Source organism: Formica exsecta, unplaced genomic scaffold (assembly GCF_003651465.1).
Source record: "Formica exsecta isolate Colony F162 unplaced genomic scaffold, ASM365146v1 scaffold233, whole genome shotgun sequence".
Lineage (NCBI taxonomy): Eukaryota > Metazoa > Arthropoda > Insecta > Hymenoptera > Formicidae > Formica > Formica exsecta.
In genome coordinates, this window is record NW_021849616.1 from 263804 (window position 1) to 285272 (window position 21469).

General features: G+C 34.0%; 1 protein-coding gene across 1 annotated transcript in view; it reads left to right on the forward strand.

Moving 5' to 3' along the window:
• Positions 1-790: 790 nt before the first annotated feature.
• Positions 791-21469, forward strand: part of LOC115235730 (basement membrane-specific heparan sulfate proteoglycan core protein-like) — a 127253-nt gene continuing 106574 nt past the window's right edge. The window contains exons 1-3 of the mRNA XM_029807677.1: positions 791-800; positions 1921-1989; positions 19622-19773. Coding sequence (XP_029663537.1) covers positions 791-800; positions 1921-1989; positions 19622-19773 — 231 coding nt within the window. The remainder of the gene's footprint in view (positions 801-1920; positions 1990-19621; positions 19774-21469) is intronic.

The window sequence follows — 21469 nt, forward strand, 5'->3', positions numbered from 1 at the left end:
TTTTTTTGATTAAAGCGAATTGATGTAAAACGATTTAAATATATTAATATATTTATTATTATATAACCAATTAAATTACACTTCTTTTATATTTTAAAAAATGCTTTAATACATAATGCTGCGAGATGCAAAATGGTTTAAAGCATCAAGCATAAATATTTAATGAGAGAAGAGACGCACGAATTTTTCGATAGTACATTTCAGAGTATAATTATATTCTAAAAATGACATTAATATAAAAAATCAATTACGTCGCTGTTTTTCTGTTTGCGTTTTTTTTTTTTGCTTTTATAAGTCTAGGATTAATGTAACAAATGTTAAGAGTCTAAGTATATATTACGATGATAATGACTGCATAAAAAAGTTTACGACAAGCTGACACGAACAATATTTCAAGAACGCTTACAACTTAGAAAATTGATAGCTTTAATAACTTTATAAAATATGTTCTCTCACTAAAATGGGAATTTTATAAATTGAATTGTTGTATAGTAAAAAATGCGTTATATTTGTATAAATATAAAATGTAAATATTTTTTATAGGCAAAGATAGTTGCTATTAATAATAAAAAGGGCTATTTAAATACATGCTAAATCTGATATCTTTTTAAATATATATATGATATATAATTAGAGAGAGAAAATGAAACTTGCTTTTCTTATAGTAATATTTAGAGTTAAAAATAAAAAAAGATATATATTTCTTTTTATATTATAGCTTTATATATACAGATAATACTAATTATTTTGTGCTATATGATACAATGGCGATTAGGAATTCATTTTTAATATGAAAAATGGTAATTTAGAAGCAGAAACAAAGTAACAGTGCTTGATGCCGGTATCCACATATTTATCTAAATCTATACGGAATTCTGTTTCATTCTTGTTTGTTGTAACTTTATCTTTATATAAAGCCAAGGAGAAGATGCTTATCTTTGTTGCTCACAACTTTTATATGTACTACGTGAGCGTGTAATAGTGGCATACGTTTCATTTACCACGAATCAGCTGTCACTTCATTATATAAAAAGATTTCGCGTAGTTTTGTTTTGCACAGCTAAATACATACTAGTCTGCAAATTATCGTCGCTACTTGACGAATGCCAAGGCACGCTTGCGTATCTTCACTTAAACGCAACGAATGATTTTCATGTGCATTCTTGCACGTTCTTGTTAGCGTTGCCTAATAAATATCATTATAAAATAATTTTCTTCATGTTGTCATCGTGTTTACGAGAAATCTCTGCAAAATTTCATTATACAGTTTCAACATTCTCTCACGAAGAATTATGCAAATGTTAGTATCTTCCAGTAGTGACGTCAAAGAATTTAACGCAGTTATCATCTGCAATAAATGTCAGCGCAGCATTCTATATCATTCAATTAAACAGATAGCTGCACATAACACAAGGAGAAAAAAACTTGCGCTGCAATCAAAGTTAAAAAAAAGTGTATCTCAATCAATAAATAAACTCATTTAATTAACAATGTTTATGAAATGTTGACGCAAAAGACCGTCGTTGTGATACCAAGCCTCGGCTTACAGTATAGTTTACGATCGTCGTAAAAAAAAAAAAAAAAATTATCAGTCGCGAGAAACGAGGGTATAGTTTACGAGTGGGCAACATCATCCTTATATCGGACGGACCACTTGCGGATATACAAATCGCATATATATGCAGGAAGGGCAAAAGCCCTTTAGTGATATTCCATGATTGATTGTGACGTGCGTGCGTGCGCATCTTAAGCTCTTAGCGGTTGAGATTTTATTTCAAATCTTCTGTCTTCTCTGTAACATATGGCATAGCTAAACGACGAGTCTTGGTTTTGCCCGACGATGATGCGGTGCGTATACCATTGTGATATTTCGCGGAGAAACGGAAAGGAAAGGACTGTAGGCAATTTGACAATAACCAGCATCGTGGAAACTATTCGCTGTTCGCTTCGTTTACGGCAGACATCAACTATGCGACTCGGAGAAATCAGGTTAAATTAAACTAGATATGCTTTGGTATACAATTCGTAGCGGCACGCTCGTGTTTCAATTGCGCACGAAACTATGTATGTATTAGTATCCTGGCCCGATTTTACTTTGTGGCGTTTTGTCGCAAATGTGTATTTGTGCGACGTGTCTCGCGTCAGAACGCGCGATACTTTTGACGTTTTGGTCAAAAATGCGGTTTAGTCGCTTCTTGTCAAAAATTTGGTTGAATGTTAAAAAATTTTATAAAATAAACATATTACGCGAATAATATAAGTAATAAGTTATATTTGAGACATTATTAAGAATAATATTTTTAATGAAGAATATGCGAGTAATTTGTAGAAATCTTTGCAACACAAAAATGATGAAATTGACGAGAGATGAATGAAACGTTCGATCGTCCAGCAGAGACGAAATAATCAAAATCGCCAACGGGTACATTTTGCTTTACAGATTTCTCGCACCGCGTGAATACTCTTTTCTTAGAATGCGAAAATCTCGTTAACCGAGTTTCCTCTAGAAGACCAAGCGTCGATCCTCGAAATTCCAATGCATCTCCATCGTTCTCTTTCGTTTCGAGAGAGATGCTCTTGTGGATCTACGAGGCGCAGATTACCGCACGCGAGGTTAAGCCTTTGGGCGAGGCGAAATAGCTGAGCATTTTTACGCCCGGCGACGACTAAGGCGACGTACCCTTTGAGAAACACCCGAAAGAAAATGAGTAAATATAAGCGCCGGTACAAGTCTCTCCCCCTCGCTTTTTCTTGCCCGCGGTTTCGCATTTGCCTTGTCTGTGTGTGTGAAGAGTAAGCGTCTTTAGAAAATACCATCTTCTTCCAAGGCCCTTCCTCTGTGCTCCCATCGCGCCTCTGGCGCTCTCGCCCTTTTTACGAGCGCATCTTCCTCCTCTCGAAACAGCGCTAAAAAGGGGAATTCGTGGCTAACGTCGTTCGCTTGCTTGGTTGAAAACCCGATTGGCGTTGAAATAGGGATCCCTCGATGCTCGTTCAAGCACCCTAACCCTTTGAGAATCATGCGATTTTCCTTTATACGCGGTGTAAAGGAGCGATCTTTGCAGTTTACGAAAAGATGTGAAGAAAATGATTTTAATTTGTCTGCGATTTCTTTTAGATACGTATACAAATATTTAGAAGAAATATATCAAATGCTTACTTATGTAAGACACAGAGCATTTATATTTTTATAATTGATTAATAAATCAATTTCGAGTTGTATTACGCTTGAAAGTAGATACTTATGATTAATTTAGTTTAATTATTTATTTTTTAACATTTTTCGTTATATATCTCAAAAATACTATTCTATTAATACGTGAATTAGATCCGTGAAATATCAATTTTTGAAGTATGTCACGCTTTATTCACGGTTTTGTCCCCCTTGACGAGAAATCTATTTCCTTTCATATCTCGAAAAGCAGTATCTTTCGCCGGATCTTTCTCTTCAAGGCAAGAATCGTCCCTAGCACGAGACGCTTTTGCGATTCGATGATCTCGACAGTTGAGATACTCCGTTTCGAGTACCGGAAAAAGATACACGCTGGGCGTATTCGACAAAAAAGAAATCACTGCGGGAGGTAAACGAGCGGTTATCGGAAAGTACGAGAAGAACGTCGGAGATGCGTACGCCGAAGATAAATAAGAAATCACAGCTGTAAGCTGTGCTTCTATACAGAGAGCCGCGGAATTTTTCCGGCTCGTAAATAAGGAAACTCAGTCTTACGTAATCATCGCACCGCGACGGCGGAATCAGATGACGGTAAATTGTCGTCGTCGTTGCTGCGGCTGGAAGAGAAGGAGCGTTGGTTTGAGGGTAGCCTGCGTCCGTCGTAAAATAGGAGAAGTAGTTTATGCGCCAGCTCCCTTTTTTTCTTTTTTCTTCCATCGTGTCGTGAAAAAACAGAGAACGGTTGGAGTTACATGGATACACCGCGTGCTTTGGGCGCTCGATACGCTCGCTCGTGTCTTCTGTAGTGAGGGCGAAGAAACGCTTCGCGAAATACAGAACAAAGAATTTTTTTAGTTTCACGAAATACATTTATGTGCGACTCGCTTTAAAGCGCGCAGAAAAAAACTGACTGACAAAAAGTGGCGTAGCAAGTAACGTTTTCTGTGGTTGTTTGTACCTTTAAATGCTATAAGCTTTCAAACGATAAATCCACTTAGTTGTATAAAATAAAAAAATATATTGATTATTATTTTTTTAAACTTCTATTAAAATTTCAGCATTTTACAACATTTTATTTTTCAATCCTGTATAGTCCTGTATAGTTTTGTTTAATTCTCAATCTTGTCAATTCTATTGTTATTGATATAGTAATTATATTTTAACATGATTAGCATTTAAAATATAACTAAATTCTATATAAAATTTAAAACAATTTGTTTAATACTCATAAAAGAAAATTAAGGGAAAAAATGAAAGACAGATATTATATAATGGTGAAGAAAAAATAAATAAATCTTTAATGACAATTTTATGATAATGATGCAAAGAAATGAATATATATAGGCTGAAGACAGTACCCTAAGATGTGAATTTATCAAAATTTTTCTTATATTGCATCATTCTGTTGAGAAAGAAAATATCATTTTACTCTCAGTGCTTTTTCGAAACAGCTGAAATGTCTGAAGAACGAGAATTAGGTCCAGTGGACAGAAGCATGTCGCTCGTGACTGAAAGACAATAAGAGAGCGCCGACATGGAAGTGTGAAGTTTCTCGCCTCGAAAGGCAAGAAGATCCATCCAAGTTTCACCCTTCTTAAGGTGTAATGATGTCATAGGAAGTTCGTCAAGCTCTGTTGCGTTTCTTAAGTCGTTTTCTTGGTCAACGTTCCATTTTGTTCGGATCTCTCTCTTTTGTTTTTTATTCTAAAAATCTTTGACTGTAATTCTCTTTATATTTCGTCTATAATGATGAAAGAAGTGAACGAAAGCAACAAACGTGACTTATACTTTGTTCAATCTTTTCTATTTGAAAAGTCATGTTGAAATAAAATAAAGTAAGAATTTAATATTTTTAAAAGACCTAAAAACATTATTTAAAGCTTTCATTTAGATACGCACTCTTGTAAATATCATTGTACAATCTACTTATAAATAAATATTGGGAGAGAGAGAGAGAGAGAGAGAAAGAGAGAGAATATCTTGCATATAGAAATAATATTAACAAATATATAAAAAATTGTTTCTTCTTTATTGTCTGCACACGCGATATATTTCCAATTTCTTAATAAATGATTTTTTATTCAAAGCCGATGACGAAGAATAGCTATGTTAGACTTCACGTATAAAATATATTTCACATTAACCTAGTAACTGCGAACGTATCTTGAATACATCGAATACTAGACGATATATTTTGATCACGTGCGCGTCGGCGCAGATGTTGATAGTTTATTCCTTTGACCAGCAATAGAGAAACTGGAATGTTTCTTGTAAATATTTACTACAGTTATCTCTCATCTTCTCTCTTTCTTTTTTATGACTCTAGAAAGCTGCTATGCATAGGAAATATAATTTCTCATATTAATCTCGATTTTTATGGTGGATAGATGAATAACTAAAAAAAAATGAAAAAAAAAAGCGAAATTGATAAGAATACTTTTTTATCACAAAAGGCATTATAATTCAAAGAGTCCTTATCAATATTAATAGTAAGTGCATCGCGTAATATTCCTCAATAGCGCCGCTGGATTTCGCGAATCTTATTTGCGATGTATCTACAGTGAGAAACGAGCGCTAGGGATGCCGCATCGCAGGGAAGAAGTTAATATGAAGAAGCTCCGCAAAATGTAATGGCGCAATTCACACGGTCTTTGCGCAAACGACGATCATTCTTCTTCCGAAAGGCGGGCCTTTCATGCGCAACGACGTGTCCCGGCGATAAGAACCGGCATTCGCAAGAATTCATGAGCCGCGCTTCACGATGAACGAGCCTCGAATATGGGAAACGCGGGATCGAGGTATCAGGAAGAGCTCCCGCGGAATCGTTTGGTAAAACGCGGTCCGAGAACATTTCTCATTCGAACGGGAAGCCGTCTCCTCGAGGCGGCCGATGCTATCGGTGGGGAGAGAAAAAAAATTATGCGGCTAATCAAGAAGCACGAGTGTCGTTCCCCACTCAATGTATCATGTTGGATCTAGTGCGAGAAATGGCTTTGCTTGTACATATAAGATGTTTTCATCCAACGGCGTAACGCCTTCTCGATTTGAACATCTCTTTTGAGATTTTATTGCTTTATCATATTTAGTCTGTATAAATTTTTGTACAAACAATTTTTTAAGTTTGAAAATTTCTGTGATTCGAGATACGACAAAAAAAAAAATAATAAGGGATGTTATTGGAAACAAAGTAAATTTCTGTTCTTTTTGCATGTTATGTAAAATAGGACATCCTATTACAAACGTAATAAAATATTACAAATGTGATAAAGTTCAAAGAATATTCAGTTGCAAAGAGATTATTGTAAAATGTTATCTTTACCCCGTTATGTATAACTTTGAAAATGTCTTATCCTTGATCATAAGGATGTGAATCTATTTCATGTGAAAATATATTTCACACAAATTTACGTGTAAAGTTTAATATGCTCTGAAACGTGTTCTCCCTCCAATCGATTAGTCAATGAATATTCAATGTAGTTTCCCACGCGGGAATTCATGCGATTGCAGCTTCGTTCTATCAGCTTATCCTCAGATCTACGATCATCGTGTAACTCCGATAGTTACGCCGATGCGGTGATTTCAGCGGTGCAGAGAGAGAACCGTTTCCGGTTTTCGCATGGGGGTCACACCCGCCCTGCATTTACGAGCTGCCCTATAGCTCATAGAATCTTCGCCGCGATCTTGGGGGTTATCCCTCGGATGCCCCGTACGAGCGAGAGAAATGTCGAGGTTTTGGTAAATCGATGAGCTTGCATTAAACATCTCGGCCCGCAGCACAACCGCAGGCCAACGACTGAGAATGCTCATGCGAATCGTTTTTCGGGGATAGCGGTTGATTTCACGGAATCGCGAGTTCTCATTGTGAGCCTGAAGAATATAATCGAGAATTTATGGCAGCCGCGAACCGTCAATGAACTGTAAATAATCCGAAAATTTTTTTCGATCGCGATGTCAATCACGGTTGTACAGAATCGATTTACTGACCGATGTCAATCAATATAATAGACAATGCGATTGTTTGAACTTGCTTGAACTCTATTTTTTTTCTCCCTTTTTTCTATTTTACTATCTTATTCTTTTATTATTTTCAATATTGTCTCACACAATTACAGAATATGTTATAGACTTCAAAAATGCAATGATTATATTAAAATTATTATTTTTAAATCTTTTTTTCTTTTTACTTTGCATGATAACTCAAGCCTGAAGTAATTTGGTTATAATTATTTCATTTTTATTTCCATAGTCACACACATTATTTTCATCCATTCATGGATATAATTAAATGTCATTGTCATTCACTACCGATTCAATTCAACGTATATATTATATATAAGTACTCTAAATAAAAATCAATCAGTGCACACACACACACACTCATACAAAACGCACTTATAATATAGGCGCGTTATTAAATTTTAACGGAGAATCGAGAGATCTGACTTTTCACTATCATTCAAATACATTTTATTAACAATGCGACCAACACATGCCCGACCTACACGATATGTACATAATCGTCGCATTGTTAATAAAATGTATTTGAATGATAGTGAAAAGTCAGATCTCTCGATTCTCCGTTAAAATTTAATAACGCGCCTATATTATAAGTGCGTTTTGATATGAGTGTGTGTGTGTGTGTGTGTGTGCACTGATTAATTTTATATTTAAAGTATTTATATAATATATACGCTGAATTGAATCGGTAGTGAATGACAATGACATTTAATTATATCTATGAATGGATGAAAATAATTTTAATGCATTCATATACACTGTGTTTATTGAAACTTTCATGTTGCTGAACAAGCGATGTTTCTCGACAATAATTGTTCGTAAGTCTTTTTTTAATTTTTGGCATAAAATTTATTTCCATTATTTTAATTTTGCGTTGTTTCAATATTAACTCTCCCAAGAGAGAAATGAATACTATTTCAATATATAACTTCACATTCGCTTGTTCTTGGCGTATTAATAACGCAATTGCTTCGCTGTCACCGCTTTGCTCGTCGCTTCTTCGCACGTTCAATAATACCCACTACAATAGGATTTCATTTCGTGTCTATACCGATGCATAGAAGATGCTGCCGTTGCGCTTTTACTGCTGAAGGAAATAACATTCGCTGGCAGATATAATACCGGTATAGATCTTTCGATTGAAATAGCGAATCCAACTTATGCAGTATCTTGATTAATTGATATTGTAGAATTGTTTTAGAAAGCATTTTAAGATAAATACAAGCTACAAACTCTCATATACTTAAAACTGTTAAATAAAATAAAAAGTAATAAAATTTTTTAGTTGCTTATTTTTTAATATGTAAAGTAATGCTTGCTTGCGATGTGCTGTTAAAAATAATACAATGCGTAAATTAATATGCGAATTTAATTTAGAAATTTATTAAAATTTACTCATTTAATAAAGTATGTATTAATTTAATAAAATATAATTGACAATCAAGCTGTCACATGTTATATTGGCTATTTAAATTGACCTATGTTGAGAAAAATACTTTTATCTGATATTGACAAAACAAGTAGTTGAATAAAACAAATTAACTATATCGAAAAAATGCAAATATTTTATATATAAATTTACATTACTTTTAATATATATATATATATATTTATTTAATAAAAAAATTTGTTAAACTTATAATAGAATTAATGATACATATTAGCATGACAAGTATTTGATATAATTCAAAAAATTGTAATTATTAAGTGACAATTAAGTGAATGTTTCACACATAAAATTTAATTAAACGAAATAAACAATTAAACGTCAATTGAGCCAACAATATGAAATATCAATCAAATAAAATAGAAATGAGAGAAATTCTTGTTGCTTTTTTAATGTTTTCAAATATGATACTTCTTTTAGAGAGAGAGTCTCTCTTTCTCTCTCTCTCTTTCTCTCTCTCTCTCTCTCTTATAATATTTTTCAAAAATAACTCACAATTAAAAAACATAATATATATTGTTTATGTGAGTTGTAATTGTTTCTGCCTTTCTCTTTCTTTTTGTTTGTCTGTGCCAAAATACTTTTAAAATATCATTGTAAAATTAATGTAGTATTATAAAATTATGCAGAATAATTACTGGATATAACAGGTTATTGAATAAACAAACACATTTTGCATAGAATATTTTTGTATAAATTAATTATTTTTTATTTATATCTTATTACGTAGTTATTATTATTATTATTAATATTATTATTATTATGTCATATTATTATTACACATTTTTTTATTTTTTAATTACAAGATGTACTTATACAATTAAAGCGGCAGGCAGATAAAATCTTGATTCAAGAAGCATTAATGTTAAATGATTTAAGAGGAGTCGTTTTAGGCCGAGATATTTTTCTTTATCCACAACATTACTTTCGAAAATTTTTTTCTTAAAAAAACATATTATTTGTTCAACGAAATGCTGTACTAATCGATAAATATAATATACTCAGATCTTGAAATGACATGCCTTGAAATAATGATATCAAAGAAAAGAAATATTATATCTCATTAATGGACACAAGAATAATAACAAGAGTAAACGGAAATATACAATAATGAAAATAGATTGGCAGTTATGTAATATTTAACTGAGTGGAACTGTGTGGAAGTTATCACGAACCAACATTAATTATTTTGATCCTGAACTTGTATCAAGATTTGAGTGCAATTACGGAGAAAGATACGCTAAATAATGCAAGTGCTGTCGCAAGGCGATTTCGACGAGGCGACTTTTTTCCGGCCGCTACGTGTCCCCGCTATCGAAAAGTAAGTGCAAAGTAAAACGAAAAAGGAGGCAGAATAAAGGTAAAACGAGGACACCGTAAGGTGCAAGCCGCGCCTAGGACAATAATAATATTAGAAAGGTCGGGCTTATACTGTGGCGAGGTTTTACCGATAGTTCGAACGCGAACTTTCTGCTCAAGTTGCAAAGCTTTAAAGCGAAGGCTTTAACGGGGCTTCGCGCTCGGCGCCAACTCTCTTCCTCTCTCTCCGAGATGGAGTTGCCGGGATGGAGAAAAAAAAAAAAAATGATCGCTACGAGAAGAATGTCCGTACGGTGCGGTAAAGGTCTGAATATACTGCTGACCTCTCACATTTCCTTCTCTCTCTCTCGCGCCAATATTCTCACGTTCGAAGTTCATCCCAACGGATGCGATATGCAGTGTATATTTCGGAGAAAACTTCTATTATTCGCATACTTTGCTACGAAGAAGAGACAATTCACGCCATTACAGTCTCTTAATTTTTGCGAAGATTGCATCTCCGATCTCGAAAGCGATTTCAAGTAGAGCTCCTTTGGCGTATTTTGAGAGAAAGAGATTTTACACAATGATATTGTAGACATATGCATTTCCGTAATATATGTCACAGTTTAAGAGACATTGTTTACATAGTTATTATTGAAAGATTACTTCTTTCAAATCTGGAATATATTTGATGTAATCTTTTTGTAATAATAAAAATAATACATGATTTTATACGTTAGTTACGAGCTCGTACATTTTAATAGAACGAAAATTTCCATAAACAGAAATTTCAATAGACAAAAATGTGAAGAATATCTGTTGTGAAAACGTATGCAAATCTTTGTGATAAGTATTATTCGTTGATCCATCACATTTTGCATAAATTAATCATTCCCGGTTTATAATGAGACAATCGAACGAGAAAACGAGACACCAGCAGGTCTCGGCGTACAAAGAAATCAGAGCACGGAATGACGAAGCACTGTCTCTCGTCACATCGTCACAGATCTCCGTCAAAATTCGTCGAGAATTTCTGTCACGTCGAAGTAGTAACGATCAGTAAATAACAAATGACCACGTCTACCGGCTGCCCTCATCCTTCATCGAAGGAATAGCCCGAAGCTGTTCAAACTTTTGCGAAGGAAGCGAGGAAACGCCAGACGTCGATTCCTCTTACATTCAACGTACGCGACCGGAAATGCGCACGACACACGACTTTACACCGGAATACCATTTTCAAGCCTCAGAAACGTGCAACGATATTGCTCGGTGTTCGTTTTCTCTTCGCATAAGTTAGGTTTTTTTCGCGAGCAATTCTCGCGGAGTAGACTTTACAATTCCCTTCCGGTCTAAACGTTCTACTTGTCACGCGCGAATAAAAGTCGATACTTCATGGTTACGGGAAAAAAAAAAACGGATGAATTATGAAGTTAATCAATAGCGCGCGAGAAAGACCTAAATTTCCGTATTTCTAGATAAAGTTTTTATGTAACTTTAATCACTATATTTGTATTTATATTTATATTATAATTTTTATATTATATTCATTTTATAATTTATATTATAATTTCATTTAACAAAAATTCTTTGATATTAAAGTAATACAAGACTCTCAGAAGTTTCTGAGCCCTTATAATTTTCTTCATCCAGCTGATTCCCTCTCCCTTCTTCTGAGAGGCTTATACATATATCAAAGCATTTATATGATCAGATTATAATTTCTCATAATCGATTACAACTCGTTATAATCGATATAAGTACAATAAATGATGCGAAGTTACAATTCTGAAAATAACAGCGTTTTTCTTTCCTTCTTGAATAGAATATTAAATAAAGCGATCTGATGCATCTGCTATCGAGTTTTCTCTCACGATAGTGTAATCTATGCGAAATTACTTCCTTCGTTCGGGGACCAGTTTGCTGGCTGCAGTACAGAGTTGAAAGAGATGACAATGCATAGTCGTTTCGCGTGTAATTTGCACATTGCACTTGCGGGAAGAATTATGATACTGCAGATGCAAGATATCTTACTTATGTTCCGCTTCAAAACAGCATGCAAGAATGGAATTTCAAGAAGTTGGGGTTGCATTGCGACGTTGCTCGATGACTTGTTTTCTCTCCACGCAATAAGTTTTGCAATCTTCTCAGTTATGTAACTTCTTGAGTGGCAATTTTCTGGAATAAGAGCGTTCCCGATTCCCTTTTCAATTCTTTACGACACAACTTTTAATTCTTTAAATCAAATTGACTTTAACGCGAGACAAATTTTCTTAATTTTCCATTGCGCATCTCAAGCTTTTATGCTTATTTACTTCACCTTCTACTAAAATTATTTTCAAAATTGTTTATATTTTACATTACATAATTAAAACATTAATTATTAAATTTTTGAATTATTAATAATTACCTAACTTATTATAACTAAAAAAAAAAAAAAAAAAAAAACAAGGATTAACTTGCGGCGAACAAAATTTTTATTACAACTATCTCATTCGCCCCGTACTGCACTACATTCAAGTTATCCAAGGTGGGCGATATTGGACACCCTTTTCGTATGAGGCTCGCGTTGTGGGTCGTAAGAATACAGTATCGCGACTCCGTTCGGCGCCTCGTTTTCTCCCCATACAATAAGTTTTGTAATCCCCTTCAGTTACGTAACTTTCTGAGTGGCAATTTCCTTGAACCGGGCTGCGCCGAGTCTCATCCATGATCCTGCGCTATCCCAGACCAATACCCTTCAACCGTCTTCCTTTAACCGCGAGAACGCATTTTCGACACACTCTTGTCTTGGCTCGTCGTTATCTCAGATCATACAGCTCTTGCAATTTACTTTCTTGTCATTTTCATTCAAATAATAAACTTCTTATACCTCTTGCTGTCACATGCTTAGTTCCATTTTAAATTAAAGCCAAAATCTATAGAAAAGAAAAGTAGTTGGATAAAAAAATAATTTAATTTTAAATTCAAAGTATGAAAAGGCTGGAGATTATAAAATCTTGATAGAATTTCTTACAATTTTATCAGTAATTAATATGTTCTGGAATATAATGTATTTTAATAAATTTAAATACAATAATTATCCTAAATTATATTTGATACAATAAATCTTTTTAGAAAAGATGACATTTATTTAAAATTACTTTTAGCTATTCTCGGAATTATCGAATAGTTTCACCATTATTGCCTTAATATTCGGAGTCGTTTACTACGCAATAAGCATTATCGCGCTCGGATAGAACAGATGTACCAAGCAAGATTACGGCATTGTTCACGCCTAATAGCTAATTATCGGAGCATTAAATCTACAGATATCGAATTTCAATGTGTACGCTTTTTCCTCTGATCGTGTCCTCTGACCTTACTGTATCTAACATTAATTAAGGAAATGTCACTACAGAGTTTCCTTCGCTAGGATAAATTTTTTTTATTATTCGCGCCGATTCTTGACGATTGCATGCTCTTTAAAGCGCACGCACGTATATGCTTTAGAATTGGTACCTTTAAAGATGCGAGGTTAAACGGCCTCATGAGATTGAATGTCTGCAAATTTAACTGCTGACTTTACTCGATAAAATATCACCTTGTTACTCACTAACGGGTTTCGTGAAGCTCGCTATTGAATACGTACGATATATAAGTAAAATCGTATTTTATTAGATAAATTGTTAGATTAGTAATTGCTGGAATATATTTATTTTGCTTAAAAACGCTTTCGTACTAAAAAAATGGCATCTTTATAATATATACGTGAATAATTAGAAAACGTTTTTAACTGTGTGTGTAAATTCTCTTTCATTTTAGATAATATATAAGAGAATATATTATAATTCAAGTAATTTAAGAAATTTATTATTTTGAGGAAATAATTATATTGATCTAATAGTATTTTTTTTCTCAATTATATTTTATACTGACATACAAATAAATAGATAATGTGTTTATAGTAAAATACCAAATTATATTTTTTAATCGTATGGAGATAAAAATGGGGCAAAAACTAATCGAATTTTTTATGCTTATAATAAAAGTTTACAATCGAAAATCATGTTTTTCCACGTATTTTGATAGCATTTTATATTCGTGAAATTTTATAATATTAATATCCGCATTAATCAATTTATTTCACCGCCCGATATAACATTAACTCGATATTTTTCAAACCGCGTGTTCTGTTCTTTCGAGTTCTTTTTGCTGTCGTAGAATAAAGTGTTGCACGCAAACTTTTCACGGCCTTTGCTCGGATTTCCATATTGTACTCTCTTTCTGCTCGGTTGTACAGATAGTTGGAGCAAGCAATTTTGGACCTGATGTGAGTATGTTTCACATGCGTCCACTATCTCTCCGACGCACGCGGTATTATTTATCTCGACGGCTCGTCTTCGCGCAGCTACGTGCATTTAAATTATCTTCACTCGTGAAACGGAAATACGTGCGACGTTATAGTGCACGTTTTGATTTATGAAAGCTCCGTAATAAATCCCGTTCTTAATGCATCGTGCTGAAAAGAATTACTCTATAGTTTTACACATCAAACGAGAGATACAGTATGAGTGATATAATATACTATTTTTAAAGAATTGACATAATTTCTCAAGCAAACAACTCTTAGCAGCAAAGTGTGTTGCTGATAAGATATATTTTGTGATTTATATTTTGCATTCTATTTATACTAACTTTATATGATAATTATCTATCGTCGATGATTATCGTACGAAAGAATATTCTACTAACCAGATTCTAGTGTGATATTTGATACAAAATTTTTATACAATTTTATATCATATTAAAATGATCACACAATCTATGACGAACTATATATCTGCAATACGTGTGTCCCATTATAATCACATACAATGAGAAGACGAACTATTAAATTAAACAGTCATATCGAATCATATTGAAATATATAAAATCCAAGCGCTTTACGAGTATTTTTCTCACTTGAATGTAAAGACCTATATAAAACATTAATATTCCATTTTACTCAAGAGCTCCTTTACCCGCTGGCGACAAATCCTTTGGAGACGAATAGATACGCGCGGCTTACTCGTCAGAATTACTCTACCGCTCATTGTCTGACCTGAAACGCTTATTAATGTCGCGGCGCGTTCTGAAAGTGATAAATTGCCCCGGCGCGTATCACAGCGCGCGCGCGAACATTTTTCCGGAAAATGCCGGAAGGTCTTTGTGCACCCTCGCTTCTCTTCTGCGTCCTCATTTTTCACGGTTTTCAGTTATGCCAGGCGCTGATGAAATTGCCGAACGGGTGCGCGGCAAAGCGCGCCGATGGCTGCGTCGAAGCGCGGGGAATCTGTTTGCTCAGTTCTATTTAGGAGGTATGCGCGACCGTATAAACCGTCGTGTTAATAGAATATCGTGCCCCATCCCAAAGGAGGCATATGGGCGCGAGATAGCAACCCGTTGCCTCCCCATATCGTTATCGTTATCGACCATATCGAGCTACCCACGGGGGCGGAAGCTTAACTCCGCTCACGAAACATGCACGCCCGCAAATTCGATCTCGCGCGATGTCTGCCACGAAATGATGTCTTAATCTTTTATGATATTCCGCGCGCGAGAAAGAGAGAGGGAATTAACATTTATTTTTGAATATGAGGTGACAATTGAATTTTTCGCTCTTTTTGACATTGTTCGATATTGTTCCCCTTAGAGATTACCACTACCTCGTTTAAAAGATAGATATCATGAGCGTAAATGAATATCTTCCAATTTTAGCCAAAAAGTTGTTTGCATTTCGACAATAAATATATTTCAATTTATTTTTTTGTGAAAAAGCGTTTTAGGAGAAGAAAATGTTCTTCAAAACTCTTGCAAGATATTCTGCAAAATAAGAGATGAATTGTAAATTTCAAATACATTGATTTTTTTTTAAAACAAAATTATGTAATTCTCTTTATGAAAAAATGATTTCACCACATGCGTTCATAATCTACGATGTACATATTGCAAATTTTGTAATATACTTTATTTTATTATGTTTCGTACACGCACACACGCACAACACACATGAATTGCAAGATAGAGGATGACAAAAATAAATATCATTTCTCGATCTCGACTTAGCTCGCGCAATTGCCATCGACATCGTTCGCGAATCGTCAATTTATCTGAACGGCAAAATCCAGCTTCTCGAACATAGCTAAAAGGGAATGCTCATATTGCTGCGAGCCGATCGAGCGCATACCGCGACGAATTGCGACGAAGCGCGAGCAATAGAATAAAACGGCTAGAAAAGAACGGACTCTTCGGCAATGCACTAGATGCCGAAATCGACGATACGATCCATTTCGAAATATCGCCTGTACGTAGTTTCGAGCCAAGTGCGACTAGAATAGAAACTGGTCGGAATACTATAGTGTATCGTAACAATGGGACACTTTGTACAGGCATTTGCTCCGCTTTTCGCTATCGTAACGGGGAATAAATATTGTTTCAGTGCCGCGGCCAAGATTCGACGCGTCGGCTTAACGCGGTGAAATATGGCAAGATCGTGAGCGCAACGTGCTTTGACATTAACTGCATTATCGCGTTCACTTTTCATGGCGCACAGCCATTAGTTCATATTAACGAGAGAGAGAGAGAGAGAATTTTTGCTTTTCGCGTAATAATTTTCAAAAGCTAGGAAACATGTCATAACATATCCTTTTGTGGCAATGTATCCTCGCATGAAAACTTGAAAGCTGTGATATATGTTTTTTATAAGATTGTAAATGTTTGCTTATATATATACTTTCCCTTTTAAAACATTAAAATTATCTTAAGATATTTATCTTAATCTTTACTTTATAGTGTATACATATATTCTGGAAATTTTATATTATTATTACATTATAATTATTTTTCTTGTTTTTTACTTATTTAAAATAATTCAGCTTACATATGACTTTTTTATTGCAAATTTAAATTGGAAAATTGTTAGGGCTTGTTAATGCTTAGATAACACAAATAAGCATACAAAGAGTAAAATCGGAAATCAAGACAGACATTGTTCACGTTGCGACTAAATTTAAAGGCGAAGTAGAAAATTTCACCAACGCGTTGTTTTCCACCGAGTTCAAAGCTACAGATCAAACAACTCGAATTACGTGCCCCGACTGGAAGGTACAAAGTTTGGAAAATCATCCGGCGAGTGGGCAGTGCCTGTATTGTTCTCGTGACCGGTGTTTGCTTAGCCCGTACCATGACTATAACAAGAAGTTATTGTTGCCGCGGAGTGCAGAGAATGCAGAACCTTATTGAATTCGTGCAAGGTGCAGGGGGATAGCCTTTGCGCATCGAGAACCGAGTTCGGTAGCTTTCATTCCCTGATATTCATCGAAAGTTGTGAGAGAATGCTTTATTGAATGGCAAAACAACTCCGAGGAATGTAAAAGTTTGTCTAGAAAGTGTGCAGAAATAGGATATATATAGAATATATTCGATGTACACAATATGTACATATATATAAAATTTCAGAATGTAAATCAATTAACTAACAAAATTATCATGTTAAAATAAATTTAACACACAATTTGCACAGACAATAAAATAATTAAATTAAAATTTATATTTGTCAAAATATCTCTATAAAAATAGAGATCGCGCATGCACAATTTCATTATATATGTTATATAAAATATTATAACAATACATCTGTATGTCTCCACCATATTCTATCATGTAATAAATATTTTCGATATCGACGATATTTTTTGATAAATATTTATAATATATATCGCGCTTTATATAAAATTTTTCATTCTTTTATATTTTCCGTAACAAAAATAGCAGCGCAAACTGACAATATTTGCGGTGAATTAATTTCAGCAGCTCGCCGTTTTCAAGATACCGTACTTTTTGATCCCGTTACATCTTTGTTATGCCCTGAGCATCGTCATGCTATTTCCGCCATTTTCGCATATACCTCGTAACAATTTCAATTTCTACCTGCGCCGAAGTCCCATTTTCCCCGGCATACAATGGAAAATTTTATCGGACGCGTTCTATCTCGCCCTTCTTGCATGCACGGCCGTTCCATTGGGGTTTTCGATGCCACTTTCATCATTCCCTGTGGATCTGTCCGCGTTCTTTTTCATCATATTCAGTTATTCCTATGGGATTATGATAATAAAGATTTCCGCACAATCGCCGAAATCTCCGTTAATGGCAACTCGAGTGATTAAATCAAATAAAATCCGCGCTGGGATGCATCATATAGCAAAGTGTCATTGGAGTAAATTGATTCTCTCTTTCTCTATCTTTCTTAACAATTATTAAATTAAATTAAATTAAGTTTATTAGTCCTTTTCTGAAAATTTTCGAAAATAACAAATAAATATATTATAGATTTTAATAAAAGTTTTTATTTCTAATATAATATTTTTAAATTAAATTTCTTAGTGCAATCGTATCAGATCACAAATAGTATTTAAAATATACTTACTATATAATATATTTTTTTCTATAACGAACTGGTATTATGTTGAACTAACATTAAAAGATGGATTTACCAGTTGTGTTATATATATATAAGCTATTGTGTTCACAACAGTATATGATAGCAAGATATTAATTAACATTCTGTAAATTGGACGCTCTAGTTAACATAATCAAGAATGCAGTAAACATGCATTAAACAATCCATTTATTAATTACTCAAATTAGACGATATATTAATGTTAATTATTAGAGAGAAAGGATTTATTTAGTATTGAATTACATTATTTCATAATAAAAAGAGTGATAAAACGTCTAAAATATAATTGTGGCAAGAATTTTGAGATTAACGTTGTTTTATCTTTTCAAATCATTAGTATTTGATCATTGAACGTCATGTTTCGTAAATGCTAGATATGATTGTGGATTGTGAACACTGATGTGACGCTTGATAATTCTCGAAAGTTTGTGTTTAATCAAGTACTTATTGCAATTACCTATGGCATGCGCAACTTTTACTCAGACTGCTGACTATGATGTTATAAAGCGAGTTCCGCGTCTAATCTCGTTTGAATATACGGTATACTGAGTTTCCATATTCATCTAACTTCGACTTTGCCTTTAGCACGAGTTATATAGCCCGGTCAATGTTTCGTTAGATAAGATTTGTCCACGGATTTACGTGCTTTGTTAAACTTCTCGACAGAGAGCTACATTTTTTCGATAATATTTCTTCCGATAATTTTTAATGATAAAATACGTATAATGTCTATATATATTTTTAAGAGAATACGAAATATAAAGTGTCTCTCTTTCTCTCTCTCTCTCTTTCTATCTCTATAAATTTTTTTATGTTTATTCTTTTACATAAACTTCTGAAAAGAAACATCTTTTTTTATTGGGAAATTTTTCCATTAGAAAAATAAATTATAAATAAAAAATAGGATATTTAAGATAAATAAAATATTATTTTAAAATATATAGACATACAAAAAAAAAAATTTATTTGCATGCAGAAAATCTAATATAAAATACGTCTAATTTAATTACAAGCTTACTACTTTAACCTTTATACCTTACTTTAAACTTTACAGTAGAAACAATCGCTATGATTGTAGTTGATATATAAAAAAATAATTAAGAGAAACTTAAATTCTAAAATTTAATTTTTTAGATAAAGAGATATTTGCGCAGCATTTTTTTATATTTTTGACATTACCATCTCAAAGTGATATGTTTTGTTTCAGGTTCCAGTATCGCCAGCGTGGTAGCAGGAAGCAAACCGACGAGATCTTGGGACAAACCTCAATTCGACGATATTGCACCGCGAAATGTCACTGCCATCGTCGGCCAGACGGCGGAGCTGAATTGTTATGTCAAGCATCCGGGCGACCGTGTGGTGAGTGATATTTTCATGCTACATTTGCCACATATCCATTGTTTTTTCCCCTGTACGTCGGATGAGAATCCAGAAGAAGAGAATTCTCATCGGCAATACACCAATTCTCCCGATTTTCTTTCTCTAGTAACTGTTTGTTATTTATTTAGCACAAAAAAATTATCGTGATAATTTTGTAGCATAAATAATGGGTTATGTAATATAATAGCGTAAAGATATTTGATTCTATAGAGTTTAATTACGCACACACTATATTCCATTTTCATATTACTTCACACATTATCACGTCGAGCTGCTATTCCGTATTACCGTTGATTTAATCACGTTGATTAATGTTGTGAAATTGCTAGTTTGAAAAACGATAGCTCTCGTACAATGTTAAGTTGTCGTGTTACTTCAAAATACTTGAAACAGAGATCCGAGATTATGAGTACATGAACCTGTGGCTCTATGTATTAGCGGGAATTGTAAAACCGCACGCTACAGAAAAAATGGATCGAAAAGATAAATTTTTTTTTGTCGAAGTGCTCTTAATATAAATAAATTGTATACGATCCTTATTTAACAAGCTTATATAATGCCATGTAATTGAACTTTAATTGATAAGGGATTCAATTTGGTTGCTTCATCACTGAGCATATTTACCTTCGGACAACGTAATCAAAAACATAAACATTTCAGTTTAACATGCTTGTACTCTATACGTTCATAATAACAAATATTTGTTTCCCTATCTACAATTAATACCGCATAATTGCAAAGTCGCGTCGCGATTGCGCGGAAACTTTGCGCACATCGGTATGGAAATCTCTCTCAGAAGAACGTTTATCGTTAAGGGATGCAAATGGGACAGCGGAACTCTCAAAGTCTCGACAAGTGAACAATAACACTGTCCTGAGACAGTTCGCCGCTAACTGCAAACAGTTACGAGAACTCGCGCGATCCAACGTGCTGTGTAATAACGGCAGCGCTTTCACGATGTCCGCGCGTAGAGTAACAGCAGGATAAAAACTCGCGCAGACATTCTTGCACGGGTTGCATTCACAACGGCCAACAAGAAACGCAAGAGGTTGCAGCCTGATTAAATGCAAATCTCGCCATTATTACGGCATCCGCGCGCAGAATGCAACAAAGTCTCTTAACGTCGCTATTCAATCAACACAGAGACGTAAAAAGATTACATCTCGTTTTTAATTAAATAAAATCGTTCGTATATTGATTTCGTACAAATTATATTCTCGTTGGATATGCGTGATTGATGGATGGTTTTATGTTTTGCTGACAATAAGATCTTAATCTTTAGGGTGGAGCTTTCATGGTGGGCTGCAAAAAGCATTTATGACATCGTTACGCTTTATCGATCCGCCGCAAATTGTTTTGAGTATTATCTTCGACAGACATTAACGGATCGTTAAACTTTAACGACCCGTTAGTGTACCGCAGATACATAGAAAGTCAAATGTTCAATTCTCGTTTCACAGGAGATTCGAGTTTCAAACACTTGCAACGAAATACCATCGTTTAACTTAGTTGCTTGTTTAAGATTATGTTTATTGCAATGTCCTTAATAGTGAACGTTTCAACTACATATAAGCTTAACAAGTTTAGATCTTTTATTATTATTATTATTAAACAGATCTAATTATAAAAAATTATTAATTTTTTATAACTCTATCTTTTTTGTAATATATATTTG